This window comes from Astyanax mexicanus, chromosome 15 (assembly GCF_023375975.1).
Source record: "Astyanax mexicanus isolate ESR-SI-001 chromosome 15, AstMex3_surface, whole genome shotgun sequence".
Taxonomy (NCBI): domain Eukaryota; kingdom Metazoa; phylum Chordata; class Actinopteri; order Characiformes; family Acestrorhamphidae; genus Astyanax; species Astyanax mexicanus.
The window spans coordinates 19,095,541-19,113,514 of record NC_064422.1 but is presented as its reverse complement, the minus strand read 5'-3'; the positions used below and the strand labels follow the sequence as shown (position 1 = coordinate 19,113,514).

General features: G+C 36.9%; 1 protein-coding gene across 2 annotated transcripts; it reads left to right on the top strand.

The window, feature by feature from the left end:
• Nucleotides 1-326: 326 nt before the first annotated feature.
• On the top strand, nt 327-16,106 carry si:ch211-217a12.1 (alanine aminotransferase 2-like). Of its 2 annotated transcripts, none has more exons than XM_022685449.2 (12): nt 327-510; nt 2,027-2,218; nt 7,930-8,019; nt 9,413-9,521; nt 10,338-10,471; nt 11,140-11,383; nt 11,848-11,927; nt 12,057-12,193; nt 13,258-13,432; nt 13,654-13,809; nt 14,917-15,029; nt 15,609-16,106. In XM_022685449.2, the coding sequence occupies exons 2-12, from the start codon at nt 2,081-2,083 to the stop codon at nt 15,697-15,699; spliced, it is 1,467 nt and encodes a 488-aa protein (XP_022541170.1). In that variant the 5' UTR covers nt 327-510; nt 2,027-2,080; the 3' UTR covers nt 15,700-16,106. The 2 variants fall into 2 exon arrangements, with proteins under 2 accessions (XP_022541170.1, XP_022541169.2); XM_022685448.2 differs by lacking the exon at nt 327-510 and adding an exon at nt 665-727.
• Nucleotides 16,107-17,974: the final 1,868 nt, after the last annotated feature.

Below are 17,974 nucleotides of genomic sequence, written 5' to 3'. Positions count from 1 at the left end.
ATGTGAGGCCATACAACTCCACCAGAAGCATTATGGGAAATGGTGATTCCCAGTCTTTGAGTTATTGGTCTGTGACTAAAAAGTCTGTGAGTAAAAAGTCTGTGACTTGTCTTTAGATGTGAGAGGGTGTTAAATTATAGTCTATTAAAAGTCTTTCCAGAGTCTTTTTAAAGTCCTCTCTAGTGTTTGGTTAGCTTCAGGGGAGAGAGAACTGGCTGTAGCGGGATCTACAGTATGCGCGGGAGTGTCAAATAGTAGCCAATCAGAGCGCGCGGTGGGCGGGGCGTGTCTGAGTGCGGGTGTGAAGTGAAGAGCGGGCGCGCGCGAGCAGTGTGAGTGTGAGTCGGTAGTGGTGGTGGGTTCAGGGTGGTGGTGGTCTGAGTTTAATTCAGCGTGAAGTTCAGTAATGCCGCTTTAAACGCCTCTGTTCAGGAGCTGCAGCGGAGAGAACACATATTTAACCCGGGATAAACCGCGCTGTGAGACTGAACCAGGCTCTGGGCTGGACTGGTACGGCTGTGTTTTATACTCTTGAGTTTGTGTACATAACCTAGATTAGATTAGCTGACGTAACTTTTCTCATAAGGTAACAGAACATCTCAAATAACATCAGCTGTGTAATATCTGAACGGTATAATGTAATGCACTACTGAAGGGCTTCTAACTTCACTGAGGAGCAATGCAAGAAGCTGCTGCATTCTCCAGACTCTCCAACTCATTCCTCCATGTAATTAATGCACTACTGACCCTGGTGATACTCAGTTCCTCCAGGGGGTTCGTTATTGTCATGTTATACAGTGACATGGTTCATTTCTTTTCATGTTTCAACCATTTTTTTCTGCTAATATTTTGTTCCTGTATCCTGTAATGTGGTGGTGATGTTCTGGTGGAAGTATTCGTGCTCCACAAAAAGTCTAGACTTAAACCTGGTCCAGAAAAAAAATGCTCCAAATGTTCTCAAACTGAATTTCTTTAGATTATTACATTGCCATGAGATCTACAGGTTTCTTCAGGTCTCCAAGTATCTTCATTGTTGTATTGTCAAGTATAAGTGATACGTGTGTTTTAATGCATTTGATGTATTTTGTTCTCCACAGCTTTTGAACCCAAGTTTCTCCTGACTGAAGTAATTCTACCACACAATTTCAAGTCATGATGTTTAGAGTTGGTGTTCTGATATCTACAGCTTTTAAAATCAGAGTTTCCTCAGTTTTCAGACTGCATATTCTAATATAGAGTAATGTGATGTGTCTTTTTCCTCACAGCTGTGTGATTATGCGGCTTTATTAAGCCTAGTCGTGGACTACACGGCATTTTAAAGGGAGATTTTTCTTCAAAAGAAAAATATTGCCAGGCTTAAACCTTGTCCAGAAAACTGCCATAAATGATCCCAAACTGAATTTCTTGAGATTGTAGAATTGTCTTTCATAAAGTATTGCTAATTTGAGGATCTGCTGATGTGATACGAGATCTACAGGTTTCTTCAGGTTTTGTTAGAAGATGATTCAGTTTCTACCAATAAATGGGATTAGGGGCTTTTATTAAGCCTAGTTGTGGATTACACAGCATTTTAAAGGGAGATTTTACTTTAAAAGAAAAAAATAGCGTAAAACCTTTTCCAAAAAAAAAATACTCCAGAAAACTGAATTTCTTTTTTTGATTGTAGCATTGTCTTCCAGTAAGTATCGCTATTTGAGGATCTGATGGTGTGATATGAGATCTACAGGTTTCTTCAGGTCTCTTTAAGTATCTTCATTGTTGTACTGAGCAACAATGAAATTGATTTGTTTCTTCTTCAGAGATGTTCACTCAGATGTTTCAGTCTCTATTTGTACTGTTATTAAGGCTAGTTTTGTACTACACAAACTGCTCCAAATGTTCTCAAACTGAATTTCTTCAGATTGTTGCATTGTCTTTCTAGTAAGCATTGCTTTATTTGAGAATCTAATGGTGTGATATGGGATCTACAGGTTTCTCCAAGTGATATGTGTGTATTAATGTATTTGATGTATTTTGTTCTCCATAGGTTTTAAATCCAAGTTTTTCCAAGCTGCTGAAGTCTAAGAACAGTACAATCAGGATGACTGAGAACGGGTTCCTCCACCATGGGAAGGTTTTGACGTTGGACTCCATGAACCCCAATGTAAAGCGTGTTGAATATGCTGTCCGTGGACCCATAGTGCAGAGGGCTGTGCAGATTGAGAAGGAACTGCGAGAGGTAGGGATTGATTGTTTTTTTGGTCTTTCATGTTTTTCAGTGCTGTTGAGAAGACATATATCCAGACCAATTATTTAATTATTATTAATTAAATTATTATTAATTCTATCTAATTTAACCTGGTAAATCTGGTAACTCGCTCCAGAAGACCAGAATCACTGTAGATTTGAGTTACTGTAGATTTGGAATCTCTGGTAGAGGATGAGTGCTTGCAGCATAATGTTACTGTATGGCAACCACACATGCTGTACAGTATGACTGAAAGATATGACTCATATTTTGATATGCTTATGAGAAATGATGATACATGATATGATGAAAACCTTACGACAGTATAATGTTAGAAAGTATCAGTATTTTTAAATACCGTACACAGCATGCTCTGTATTTAAAGAATAATATTTTAAAATGTATTTATTTTAAGAATAATAAACATTAGACAATGCACACCTGATGGTAGTTTACTCAGTATTGACTCAGTACTGACTCAGTAAAGTCCACACGATTATGTTATTTAAGATTACGAAATAAAAAGTCGTCATACTGATTCTTTCTACGTCATATTTCTAGTGTCATCCTTTCAGCAAAACAAACCATTTCCTTATACAGCTTTGGAAAAATTAAGTTTCTCTGATTTTGGTATTTATAGATATATGTTTGAGTAAAATGAAACTTTTCTCCCAAATTCCAAATAAAAATATTGTCATTTAGAGCATTTATTTGCAGAAAATGAGAAATGGCTGAAATAGAAAAAAGGCAGAGCTTTCAGACCTCAAATAATGCAAAGAAAACAAGTTCATATTCATAAAGTTTTAAGAGTTTAGATCTCAATATTTGGTGGAATAACCCTGTTTTTTTTATCACAGTTTTAATGCATCTTGACATGTTCTCCTCCACCAGTCTTACACACTGCTTTTGGATAAGTTTATGGCACTCCTAATGCAAAAATTCAAGTAGTTCAGCTTGGTTTGATGGCTTGTGATCATCCATCTTCCTCTTGATTACATCCAAATTTTCAATTTGGTAAAATCAATGAAACTCGTCATTTTTAGTTGGTCTCTTATTTTTTACCAAAGCTTAATTATATAATTAATTATGTAGTTACAAGTATTTATGAATGAGCATCAGTATAAAATACATTTATAGCAATAAAGACTCAAACCTGATGGCCGAATACAGAGCTAACTCTGTTAAGAGAACTGTGAACTCTGTGGTTATTTTTTTGCCTATGTAAAAACCACAAACACATACCGGGAAAAACAAGTCAGCACTAGAAAGTCTTTTTGCGTTGAATGACCTCACTACTCAAACCGCTGCATATTTGATGAAGATCCACAATGTGTGTGTTGTAATAAAGTATTCTGTGGCTTGAGTTCAAGTACAATGCCGTTTGATGGAGCAGTCTCCCTTTAGCCCCTGAAACAGTGGGTGTCTGTGTGTTTTTTGAGGTTCGCCCCGGACCCCTGTACGGCCCCCCTTTTGCTTGTCCGGCCTTTTCCCAGTCTCTCTGCCAGGAAGGCCACTTGGTGCTAGGCGCAGTGCCACATGAGTGGGCACGAGGCTGCTAATGAGCGGGGTGGAGTGTGTATGTGTGTGTGTCTGTGTAAGTGTGTTTGTGTGGGGGCAATGCATTCCTTAGCCACACATTTATTGCCAAAATAATTCAGTGTGCAGTTGTGTCTCTGGCAGATGTGTAAATGATTAAACGAGTGGTCTGATTTTACCCTGGTCTTTCCATAATTCTTGTCATGTCATGTCATGTCAAGTCTAGTAGTCCTTTACTACACTGATTAACAATATTTTTTACTGGACTGGAGAAGCATGGTTGTTTCAATGAACTGCTCGTCATCTAGGCCATTTGTCAGCCAGAGAGAAACCTTGAATTCTAAAGACTGGGACCACATCATGTTTAGCAACAAATCCAGGTTCTGTTGGGCACTAAGGTTACGTTCACATTACCAGGCTAAAGTGACTTTTTTTTTTGCTCAATGTGGCTCAGATCTGTGAACGTGCCAAATCTGAATTTTTCAAATCAGATTTGAGTAACGTTAAGAAAGTGGTCCTAAATTGGAAACATATTAAATTAATGGATGTGTGTCATGAATGTGAACGGTCAAATCTGAAATAATGCTCAGTCTTTTTGCTTTTACACATTAGGATTAGCGCTACGTGCTTCTCTCTCATACCCACACTCATCTCTGTGCAGCTATACCTGCATAAAAAACAGCAAAAGCAAACCGCCTGGCCTTTTTTCACCTCCTCAACCTGAGCGTGTACTTCAGACCAGCTGTTTGCTGTTTCTCCACTCCAGCAAAAGATCCTCCCCATATGAGCTGCTAACAAACACATCCTTTTCCCTTTATAAAGCTCTTAAATGTGACTTTTTTTGTTGTTCGTGAAGAAGGCGACGTTTATACAGGTATCAATGTGCACATATGAAGAGTTTCAGGGACAGATTGATTTACATTACACACAGATACAGATACTCACTTACATTTGTGAATGTAAACCGTCAAGATCTGATCTGAGCAAAAAAACGGATTTGGGTAATGTGGCTTGTAATGTAAACAAAGCCTAACAGTCCTACTGGGTTTTCAGTTGGCATTTTTTTTTCAGCAGGATAATGCTCGTCCACATACAGCAAAGGGTTTCTCATGATTTCTCTGCAGTACTTGCAGTACTGCCTTTAATTTCTATAAACTTTTTTTTTTTTTATAAAGTTTTTCAATTATTTCTCTTTGACCCTGCACTCATGGCCTACTGCAGCCAAGTTCAAGCATTTTGTAGGAACCCCACTGAGGTTTATGATTAATGGTTAGTAAAACGTTTTCTGAAACGTTGCAGTTAGCGATTTTGCATGAGGGGCACTAACAGTCCTGCTGGGTTTCAAATTGGTATCTTTCAGCAGGATAATACTTGTACACATACAGCAACGGGTTTCTCATAATTTCTCTGCCAACTTGCAGTACTTCCTTGGCCTCTACTTTGATTTGGGCCCTTAATTTCTATAAACTTAGTTATAAAATTTTAAAGTTATTTTTCTTTGGCCCTGCACTCATGGCCTGCTGCGGCCAAGTTCAACCATTTCATAGGAAACACACTGAGTTTTTGGCATGCGCCTTACAATTTAGTTTGAACGGAGACATCAGTCCTAATATTCATGACTATTTGGTTAGTAGAATGCTTTCTGCAAATTGTTTTTGGACGAGGGACACTAACAGTTCTGCTGGGTTTCCAATTGCAATCTTTTCAGCAGGATAATACTCGTCCACATACAGCAACGGGTTTCCCTATGATTTCTATTTTTCTTTGACATTGCAGCCATGCCCTTCTGTGGCCAAAATTTACCATTTCATTCGAGGTTGAGACATGAGCCTTCTAATTTAGTTTGAACCGAAACATCAGTCCAGATATGTATGATTATTGGTTAATAAAATGTTTTCTGAACATTACAGTTAACATTTTTAAAACATTCAATCTGTCAAGTTTTCTAGAAGCTCTTATAACCTTTTTATTTTAAAGTTTCTATAATGTTAGTATTCATCTTGCTGCGAATGTTATGTGAGAAACATTTTAATAACATGGTAAAACGAACCATTATTATCACACATATTCTGAAAACGTTTTTGGAACATTTTTTCTGTAACATTACATGCTAACCTTTCTGGAACCTTTTCCAAATGTTGCTAAATGTTCTTATAACATTCTCTGTTACAATCCTACAACTGAAAACCTTCCTCACTGCTGCTGTCCATTTTCAGTCCTTGATTTAGAAGTCACATGAATTCCAATCTGCTTTTGACCAAACTGCATCTGCTGTGCAAACCTAGCCTAAGATCTTGAAGAAGATCCACTGAGAGGAATCAGAAGCCTACAGAAAAACTGAACTACAAGCATGAGTAAAGAAGACCCCAAAGAAGAGATGAACCAAGACTCCAGCTACAGGCCCTGCTGTAACTGTCTTGTCTGTACTACTGATAATTGGAACAACACTGCTGATTAACTTGGACAACAGACCCAATCTAACGGCCCGGGCTCAGAGTGAATGTGTTAAAGATTCAGGAGGAAAGAAGCATTGTATTCATTCACTGACCTCAGAACATACTGTCTAATCCAGAGCAGTGCAGTCAGTGACAGGATGTCCCATATTCTCCCAGGACAGAGCTGACAGAACAGAGGCACGTCTGCCAGAAAGAACGTGCTAGTGTGCTAACTGCACGTGATAGAAATGACCTTATGTACCAGAAAACAGAAAAAGATGAAATGGTTTGATTTGAATGATGTTTTGATGGACAATTTAATGACTGAAATTACATGAAACACAAAATGCTGTCTCATATTTTTATGTTGGGATTTTTATATACACCTTAACTGAGGCAAGTGAGAACCGCTGTTCTTTAGATGTTGTTCTGTGTTCTTTGTGACCTCCCGGATGAGTTGTCCATGCCCATTTGGAGTATTTTCGGTAGGCCAGTCACTAATGGGAATGCCCACCAGTGTTCCATGTTATATCCACATTTGAATAATGGGGAAAATTGCTACTTAACTAGTAAAATCACTAGTTAAAGAAGATAAAGAAATACAAAAACAAATGGCCAGACTCAGCAAGGTTGGAATGTTAGAGTGAATTTAAGGGCGTTTTCACACCAGCACTATTTGGTCTGGTTAAAACAGACTCTGGTTAAAACTTCATTTGTACCCTTAGTGCGGTTCGAGCACTAAGGGTACAAATGAAGTTGTGAAAACAAATGAATTGTGTGAAAACAGCAATCGCACTCGGGTGCGGATCAAAACAACTGGACTGAGTGAAGGTGGTCTCGGTCCGGTCCCAAACAAACTCTCTTCCATGTTTGTCACACTTAAATATTTCGGAACATCAAACCAATTTAACTATTAGTCAAAGACAACACAGGTAAACACAAAATGCTATTTTTAAATGAAGGTGTTTATTATTAAGGGAGAAAAAAAAATCCAAACCTACATGGCCCTGTGTGAAAAAGTGATTGCCCCCTAAACCTAATAGCTGGTCGGGCCACCCTCAGCAGCAACGACTGCAACCAAGCATTTACGATAACTTGCAATGAGTCTTTCACAGCGTTGTGGAGGAGTTTTGGCTCCTCTCATCTTTGCAGAATTGTTGTAATTCAGCCACATTGGAGGGTTTTCGAGCATGCACGGCCTTTTTAAGGTCATGCCACAGCATCTCAATAGGATTTAGGTCAGGACTTTGACTAGGCCACTCCAAAGTCTTCATTTTTCGTCTTGTTTTTCTTCAGCCATTCCGAGGTGGACTGTTAACTACGTGTACATATGTGTTGCATGTCTCACTGTGTTTGAAAGCACAGCGTTTTAGAGTTCTGTGTTAAATCGCTTCACACTGCACAGAGTATACACGCTACACAGAATCTTCTCACTATATTTACTCTCTTGCTCACATGCCAGACAGCTCTCCAATCAGAGGAGACAATGTGCTCGCGTGGTTTATTGGTGAGCAATTTGGTGAGTTTAGGTTTGTGTCTGTGGAAAACTAAACAGAACAGAGTGAGAAAAAAAACTGATCTGGACCATAGAAACAAACTAAAGGTGTGAAAACGCACTAAATATGGCTCTGGTAATTTACTTGTTTACATTTCTGCAAAGAACAATATTTATAATTTTAATATCTATAATTTTGTGTAAAATGTCTAATTTTATTATTTTTCTTTCTACAGGGAGTGAAGAAGCCCTTCACAGAGGTCATAAAGGCCAATATTGGAGATTGCCATGCCATGGGCCAGAAACCCATCACTTTCTTCAGACAGGTTTGTTTTTAGAACCAATTCTGAAAATATATTGGAGCACACACTAGTCCATCGAGCTCATCCAGAAAAATGTGTCCTGTAGTCCTGGCCTGAATAATACTTCCTGACTATAGGGTGAAGCCTAGAAGCAAGACATACAAATTCTTCCTAATGCTGCTTTAACTTATGTGAAGACTCAGTACCAACAAGGTCCAAATGATCTTATTAACAAATCCATTAACAGATTTAACACCTTTGTAAAAATAAACAAATAATTGAACATATAAATTACTAAAAAAAAGTTAAGCAATAGTTAACAGTTGATCGTTGTTCCCTGATTAAATGTCTGTTATTAGTTTTTATGAGTGGATTGTTGCAATTGAGAAGCGCATGAAGTATTAAGTTTTAATATCTGTGCTTTGGACATTTTAAACAAATGTCTAATTTTCACAATTCCTGTCTCATGTGAAAGCTGTAAAGGCTAAAGCTAACTAACAAGGATGTTTATACTCCAGCAGTTAACAGGATTCTTACTGCACGTCCAAATCATCACACACCCAGACCATGTGGTTTTGTTTGGTTATCTCAGATAGACGTGCTTATCTGGTTTCTGGCACTGTATGGCACTGTTATCTGTTAATAGGGGCAAAAGTACATTACTGATAAAGACTGTAGTAATGTCCTAATAAATTAGTTATGCATTATCAAACTGTTTTGCATTATTAGATTAGCAGAAAGCACTTTACTGTGGTGGAGCACCAAAGAATTATAATTTTTTGGGGTAAATATGTTTTAAATGCCTGGTAGTCTTGTTGCTCCAGCTGTAAATTCTGCGGTTAACTTTAGGCACTGAACGTGCTTTGTCTGATCAGTTATACAGCTCTGGAAAAAAGAGGCCACTTAAAAATGATGAAGTTTTTTGATTTTACAAATTGAAAACCTCTGGAATATAATCAAGAGGAAGATGGATGATCACAAGCCATCAAACCAAACTGAACTGCTTGAATCTTTGCACCAGGAGTGGCATAAAGTTATCCAAAAGCAGTGTGTAAGACTGGTGGAGGAGAACATGCAAATATGGATAAAAACTGTGATTAAAAAACAGAGTTATTCCACCAAATATTGATTTCTGAACTCTTTATAAAACTTTATGAATATAAACTTGTTTTCTTTGCATTATTTAAGATCTGTAAGCTCTAAATTCTCAAAATGTTTATTGTTATTTATATCAGAGAAACAGATTCAGAAACTGAAGTGGTCTCTTAATTTTTTTCCAGAGCTGTATGTATGTATGTATATACCCCATATAATATATTGTATATGCATATATATGTATTCTTTATTTATAATAGTGCTGAATCCAAATTAAGTGCTGATTGTTTTACTCTCTTGTTTGTGCTGTTTGCACTTTTAGGTTCTGGCCCTGTGCTCCTATCCCGAACTCCTGGAAGATAACAAGTTTCCAGAGGATGTGAAGAACCGAGCAAGACGTATTCTGCAGGCGTGTGCGGGCGGGAGCATTGGTATGGGACTAGAGATAAAACAGACATTGTGTTCTTGGGCGGCTACCATGCTATCTTAGTTAGCGAATTACACTGGAAGAGAGTTACAAGGGAAAGGGGTGACATCCTCCCCCAAAGAATAGGGACAACCCTTCAAGCCTTTCAAGCATGTCTTTTTTAAAGGGCAGGTGGTGCAACAAATAATTATTATTGTCCATTCCTTAATTTCTGAGCTGAAATTAGCTTTTATTTTATTGTTTCATTCCACCTTGCTCCAAATGCTGCAGCCTCTGCCATCTGTTGTTTTACCATTTACGCTGAAACGGAAAAGTTAGCTAGCTAGCTAAAGAGATGAACTACTTGCGATTTCCCAAAGTTACAGCAAAAAAAAAAAAAAAAAAAGACTGGTAAAAGTGAACGAGTGCATACAGTTCTTTAAATTTCACAGTTGTGGGGAGAATTAAAGTGGATATTATAGTGCAAATATAAGCAGTAGTGCAGGTATGGGGTGTGTGAGTGCATATCAGTTCTTGAAAAGTTCCAGTACTTTATTGATTGGAGGGGAGGGGGGGGGGGGGGTCAGGATGCTGAGCATGTGTGTGCTGTGGGTAGAAGAGGGAGAGGGGTAAAGCAGAGAAAGGGTTGAGCATCCTCACGGCCTGGTGGATGAAGCTGTCCCTCAGTCTGGTGATTAATCTACAATTTAGAAAATAAATTCCATAAAGAAAAACATTGAATGTGCATATGTGTCCAAACCTTTGACTGGTAATGTATGTTTCAAAGTATAAGTAAAGTGGATTTTTAATTAATTTTCAATTGCTCTTTTTTCCCCTACAGGTTCCTACAGTGCTAGTCAGGGTATAGAGCTGATTCGCAATGATGTTGCACGATATATTGAAAGAAGAGACGGAGGTATCCCATGCAGTCCAGACAACATCTACCTCAGTGCAGGAGCCAGTGATGGAATTATGGTAAAGAAAAGCATATTGTACAGCTCTGGAAAAAAAAATAAAAAAGGAGTTTCTTTGATTTTACCAAATTGAAAACCTCTGGAATATAATCAAGATAAAGATGGATGATCACAAGCCATCAAACCAAGCTCAACTGCTTGAATGTTTGCACCAGGAGTGGCATAAAGTTATCCAAAAGCAGTGTGTAAGACTGGTGGAGAAGAACATGCCAAGATGCATAAAAATTGTGATAAAAAACAGGGTTATTCCACAATTTTTTTATTTCTAAACTCTTAAAACTTTATAAATGTGAACTTGTTTTCTTTGCATTATTTGAGGTCTAAAAGTTCTGTATCTTTTTTGTTATTTCAGACATTCAAATTTGGGAGAAATTTGTCCGTAGTTTATAGAATAAACAACAATGTTTATTTTACTCAAACATATACCTATAAATAGCAAAATCAGAGAAATTGATTCAGAAACTGAAGTGGTCTCTTAATTTTTTCCAGAGGTTTGAAGTCTTGTGATCATTCATCTACAACTTGATTATATTTCAGAGGTTTTCAATTTGGTAAAATCAAAGAAACTCATAATTTCTCTTATTGGTCATCATTTGTTTTTCAGATCTGTATATATCTTTTGTTCTTTCTGCAGTCCTGACTTTAATTTGACGTCTCTTATTTGTTCAGACCATGCTGAAGCTGTTAGTCTCAGGTGAAGGCTCTTCTCGTACAGGAGTGATGATTTCTATCCCTCAGTATCCGCTCTACTCCGCCGGGCTGGCTGAACTTGCTGCAGTTCAGATTAACTACTATCTGGATGAGGCCAAGTGCTGGAGTTTAGATGTGAAAGAACTGCGGCGCGCCCTGGAAGCCGCCAGGAAACACTGCAGGCCACGGGTTCTCTGCATCATCAACCCAGGAAACCCCACAGGTAAAGCTTGAATGATTCAATTATTTAACCCCTTTAAAATGCATTAAAATGCCTTAAAATGTTACAGGTGTAACACTTGAAAAAACTGCCTGTTCACTTTCTTCTCCACTTAATAATTTCATATCAGTAACAGGAATCAACCCAAACACTGCAGGTTTAAAAATAGACAAACATAATGAAAATAAAGGTTTGGAGGACATGAACTGCTTGATTTGTGTTCAGGAAAATAATGATTTTAAAATAAAGTTCAAGAAAGAGCCAATTTTATGGTTTTATTTTGTAGTGACTGACTACTTCTATTTATGTTGTTGTAGTGACTGACTACTTCTAATAATAAAAATAAATAAATAAATAAATAATAATATCCCTCAACATAGTTTTACACAGCATTATCTGTAGCATTAATGATTTCATTGCTTTGAAAGGCTGTTCTGTAATAAAATCTTTATTGTAACACTGTGCAGGTCAGGTGCAGAGCCGGCAGTGCATCGAGGATGTGATTAAGTTTGCTGCTGAAGAAAACCTCTTTCTGATGGCGGATGAGGCAAGTTTACAGATGTTTGCTTGATACTTATTTAAAGAACGGGGTTTAAAAGCAAGGTGTCCACAGATATTGGCAGGCAGTATAAATCATGCCCTGTTCTCAGTGTGGTTTGTGTGTGTGTGTGTGTAGGTGTATCAGGATAACGTTTATGCAGAAGGCTGTCAGTTCCACTCCTTTAAGAAGGTTCTGTTTGAAATGGGGCCGGAGTATTCGGAAAAAGTGGAGTTGGTCTCTTTCCACTCCACGTCCAAGTGCTACATGGGAGAGTAAGTGTTTGTGTAAAAAAGTGTCTTAATATTGGATAGATGTTTCTCAGCCAGGAATAAATCATTTATTTATCTTATTAATCTTTTCCCTGCCTGTACTGTTTATACTCTACAGATTGGAGTACTTTCAAAAATACACAGGCTATTTATAATAGCAGTATAATTGATTGATAAATCAAACCTTACTGAACGGGAGATGTTTTGTCAAGAAGAATAATCCAAAATACCTTTAACCACAAACCAGACTCTCATTGGAAGCTACAGGAAGTATTTAGAGGCTGTTATTTCTGCAAAAGGAGGATCTACTAAATATTGATGTAATTTTTCTGTGCCCAACTTTATGCACCTGCCTAATTTAGTTTAAAGAATTTTTACATACTTTCTGTAAATCCTATAAACTTCATTTCACTTTTCAAAAATCACTGTGTTCATCTGCTATATGATATATTTAACTAAAATTGCTGATCCAAACAACCAATGATTTATAAAGGAAAATCATAAAAAAAAATGATCAGGGGTGCCAAAACTTTTCATACATACCACTGTATGTATCAGCCACTACTTCTAGGTAGTAAAGTTTGAGAGCATCAGTTGTATGTTGTTATGAAGAGGTAGAGTTGCTCTATTTGATTAATGTTCTAATCCATATTACGGTAAGAACTACTCAACTAAGTAAAAAAAAAAAAATAATTAAGAAATGAAGATCAGCGAATCTGAAAAATGTCAAGAGGTTTGAGTGTACAATCACAAAGACCATTAAAAAAACATTATGATGAAACTGGCTCTCATCAGGACCGCCCCAGGAAAGGAAGACCAGGATAAATGGCACAGGATAAGTTCAGAAATTGCATGTTAGCAGACCCCCAGATAAGAGCCATCTTGTATTTTAGATTGTTTAACACTTTTTAGTTACGACATGATTCCATATGTGTTCCTTCATAGTCTGGATAATTTAAATTTTAAACAGTGACTAAATTCAAACCATTTCTTAGTAATTTTCCTCTTATTAAACTCTAGGAAAATGTCAGACGTGTCTAACTCTTCTAACCTCTTTCTCTCTTAAGGTGTGGTTTTCGAGGCGGATACATGGAGGTGGTGAACCTGGACCCCGAGGTCAAAGTTCAGCTCACTAAGCTGGTGTCCGTCCGACTGTGTCCTCCCGTTACTGGACAGGCTCTTCTGGATCTGGTGGTCAATCCGCCACAACCAGATGAGCCCTCTTATGCCACCTTCATCAAGGTCTTTACTTTAGATGTTAACCTGTTTATTCATGTGTGGTTTAAGTTGTTTATTTATTTATTTATTTATTCGTGACTGATGCCTTAACCACAACAAATAAACAGTGCTCAGAATGTTCTGTGGGTCAGTAAATCCAGACTATGTGTGGATTTGTTCAGTTAATGTAATAATGCACCCATAAACAGTTTATAATTATTATAATTATCTGTAACTTTTTACAGGAACGTTCACACACTCTAGCGATGCTGGCAGAAAAGGCTAAGATGACCCAGGACATCCTGAACCAAGTACCAGGGATAAGCTGTAATCCAGTTCAGGGAGCCATGTACAGCTTCCCCAGCATCCAGCTCCCTCCTAAAGCCATCGCTGAGGCCAAGGTAAGACCATGCAGCCTCTCCTTTAGGTGCTATTAAAGCTCAAGCACATAGTGAGTTTATGGGCAGTAAACTGTAAAACCAGGCAAAATAACCATTTAAATCTACCTCAGAAATAGGGTTCCATTTGTATGAGATTTTTATGATATGCTAATTGTTTTCTTAATATGATATTGCAATATATTGTATAATTTTAGTTTGCGATACAGTATTGATACATGGCATCAAATATTGATATTTTGATTGAAACATAGGCGCTCCAAACTCTCTAAGACAGGGGTGTCCAAACTTTTTTTTGTTGGGGGCCAAGTCACGGGCCACAGACTCTGTAATAAAACAAATAATGAAATATACCACTTTAAAAAATACATTTTCCTGATTACTTTTATGTACACACCATTTTACTTGACTCACTATCTTTATCTATCTTTGTGTAAACTAAGATTTTTCAAATTGATGTTTCATTTCATGAGGTCTCTTAATATTAAACTCCTTAATTAAGACAACTTTTAGTTTTTTTTGCCCTTTTTCTGCGCTAGAACTGTGCACCCTCTCCGCTTTTCGACTCTTTGGCCCGTTTTTCTGCGCTAGAAATGCGCACTCTCTCCGCTTTTAGACTCTTTGGCACGTTTTTTTGCACTAGAACTGCGCACTCTCTCCGCTTTTAGACTCTTTGCCCCGTTTTTTTGCGCTACAACTTCACTCTCGCTGCTTTTAGACTCTTTGGTCCGTTTCTGACACCTAGCGTTCAAACTTTGAATCTCATATTATAAAAACCTGCTTAACAGCGGGCCAACTTTCATTCTATTCCTAAAATACCTCGCAGGTGGGATTCTGTGTTTGTCTGTTTTTTTTTTTTTTTTACATTATTAAGCAACTGTACCCCCAATTTTTCCCAATATTGAACAAATGCATTTCTATGCATTTACATTTCTTACAGGCAGTAACACATTTTTGATATCGGTACCAGTTCAATACTTTGAATTGGGTAACGATACCCAAATAATACTAACTTTTTTTCTGTACATTTTTCTAAATTCTAACCAAAAAATACAAAAAAGCTATGATTATTCTCACAAAACGTAAATATTTATTTAATATTATTTGTAGGAGAAAGGCCAGGCTCCAGATATGTTCTACTGTATGAAACTTCTGGAGGAAAAGGGGATCTGTCTGGTTCCAGGCAGCGGGTTTGGTCAAAGAGACGGCACCTTCCACTTCAGGTCAGTAATGTGGATTTTAAAGGTTTTTTTATTAAGAAACTCACAGCAGCACCATTTGGTCCAGTTAAAACGGACTCTGGTTCATTTGTACCCATAGGGCGGTTTCATTGAGCAGGTGTGAAACCAGTAATCGCACTCAGGTGCGGATAAAAACAACCGAACCGAGACCTGCTAGAGCAGATGGTCTCGGTCCGGTCCCAAACAAACTCTGGAGCGATTTGTTAGTGGAGAGAATGTGATCCGTTCTTGATTCGACCCAACTATCAAATATACTCCTTTTATTTGAGCTAAACTGCTAATAAGGCGCAGTTTATTCTGATATATTAACCAGATAATGCTAATTACCACAGCTATGAACAAAAGCTGGCACGTGCTGCGTTCACTACTCACAGCAGCACGACTCCGTTTACTACACGTACATCTGCGCTGCACGTCCCATCAAATTTTCAGCACAGATATACAGATATACAGTGTCTCGCCCAACATGCAAGACTTAAGAGCCCTGTTAATGTCTGTTTTCCCTCAAATTGTGGGCTTGGTCTAAATTATTCTGTTTTTGTTTTGTTTTTTTCCACTCAGGATGACCATTCTGCCACCTACAGAAAAGCTGAAGATCGTTTTGGCGAAAATAAAGGAGTTTCATCAGAGTTTTAGTGAGCAGTACTCTTAGAGAAATGAAACGACAGAGGAAGATCACTGCAGTGCCTTCATTTGACCTCTGCTGCTCCCACTATGGACACATTAGAAACTTTCTGAATGTCTTTTTTCGTAGACATGAGAAATTTAACACGTAATTTTCTTAATTGTTTTTTTTAACAAAACGTTAATTTTAGTCTAGAATGCTGCTGTTTTTCATTGTTTTGTGATTCTTTTGGAATTCGCACAAAAGAAATGTATAGTATTTTTTAAATAAATGTAAAGGAGCTAAGATGTGCCTTAGTGCAAGAGTAATATCAGAATATTTAACAGAATCTACAGTGCCACCAGAGGAGACTTACTCTGCAGAACACATGTCTGTGAAATAATGCTTATTTTAATTGCCACCTTGAATGTAGAATTAAATTATTAATTTATATATATGCTGCTTTGTGTTGATTTTTATTTTGTATAATTAAATCATTAGGATGAAAACTTGGGGTCATGTTTGAACCCCAAGTTGTAATTTTCCTCTTGTATGCCTGCCTTAATTGGAGAGATGTTTATGGCTCCTTCCCCTGAGGACAAGAGCTGTCAGGCTGCTAGCTAGCTGGTTACTTATAGCAACTATTATTTATTTATTTATTTATTTATTTTATTATTTAGAGTCATGTGATGTTGTGTTGTTGGTTGAAATAACAGACACTCTGCACAAAAATCTTTAAAAATTTCGATAAGTCTGATTGTAGCATAAAATGGCATAAAGGGAAATCTAATTAGCAAGCTAGCATAGTGATATGTTAGGTCTGTATATTTATTGGTAACATTCTAAAAATACTAAACTGCAATTTAATTCAATTAAGTTTTAAAAAGCATTAACTTAATAATAAAATCATAAATAATAGGTTACACAGAGTGTTAATACAAAGAAATGTCCAGTAGCCTGTACAGGGCAATTGGTTGCTAAATTATGTGGTCAATTAGTTATTTAATTAACATGAATTTGTTTATTATAAGAGTATACAGTGTGTGATTGTCACCATGGGAAATAACTGATCTTTCACTGCTGCAGAAAGAACTTTAGTGTCTTTAATGATCGCAAAGATTTATTACTGTAGCTCAGATTAAAATATTGGATGACTAGTTAGTTCTTTTATATGTATATGGGCCATTCCACCGAATGGGTGTCATTTCAGTCCCCAGGATAAATGTGCACACAAAATAACTTTATAATACATTTATTATTAAGCATAGTGTCTTGTACATTGACTTAATTGCAAATTACATCCAAAAAAAATTATAAAAACTACTCAGAACACTGAAAAACTAGCATTTGTTACCTGCCCCTACTCTCTAACTAAACTTTACCATGAAATATAATTATTTAAATCCTTCAGAGATTTATTTTTTTTTGCAATGTTTTGTGACTCCAAATCCCAACTATGCTTCAAAAATATTTTTTTCCATAATAAATCCATAATATTTAAGTTAAAATACACATTTTAGTTGTGTCCCTGGGTTTCACTTATTTCTGTTATCATAAAATATTACCCATCTGAAACATGTGGAACATTTTTCAAATTACATTTAAAACAGGAAGTGACATCAGTTGGTTCTTCTGAAAATAATGGAAAGACCAAAATTAAGTTTCCTCATTAGTTTTTCTGTATAGTTGATCTTATTGTAACTTATTTTGACTGAAGAATCAATCTCAACACTCAATCCTATAACCTAAATTAATTCTTAGATCTTATTTGTTTATTAAAAAAAAAAAAAAAAATTTGGGGAAAATCACTAGAATGTGCCCAGTGTCCTCAAGCTATTAGCATAGCCACCATTTAGCTATTTATATGTTTTTCCTAATTCTATGCTAAACACTTATTCCTGTTACTTTATTTCCTGTTACTCAAAACATAAAAAGTAAAAGGAATGAGTGCCAGTAACAGAAGTGAGTTCCAGTAACAGCAGTGATTTTTTGTCATAAACATCAATTATCTGAACATGCAGTCAATCATTTCTTTAAAATAAAAACTTTCTTTGAGAACATCAAAGGAATTAGTGGACTTGCTTTTAAACATGCTTTTTAAATGTCACGTGAGTTTTATGCACGTAACTGGTGCAGCAGCACACAGAGCAGCGGAGGGAGGATGGGTTTAATATATAAAATAGGAACAAACACTTACCCACACAGCGTCACGTGATACTGTGACATAGAGCTTTCCCATGATGCTTTGGGGTGCAGTTGAATTTTTAAATTTGATTAATAATTAAGGAATTGTAGGTGTTGTGGTGTTAGTTTGTGGTGAAAT

Excerpts from the sequence above, each read along its gene's own strand:
- si:ch211-217a12.1 (XM_022685448.2), top strand. The coding sequence starts at position 680 with ATGCAAGAAGCTGCTGCATTCTCCAGACTCTCCAACTCATTCCTCCAT. Across the intron at positions 9,522-10,337 it reads GTGTGCGGGCGGGAGCATTG|GTTCCTACAGTGCTAGTCAG; the intron begins GTATGGGACTAG and ends TTTCCCCTACAG. Across the intron at positions 11,928-12,056 it reads TCTTTCTGATGGCGGATGAG|GTGTATCAGGATAACGTTTA; the intron begins GCAAGTTTACAG and ends GTGTGTGTGTAG.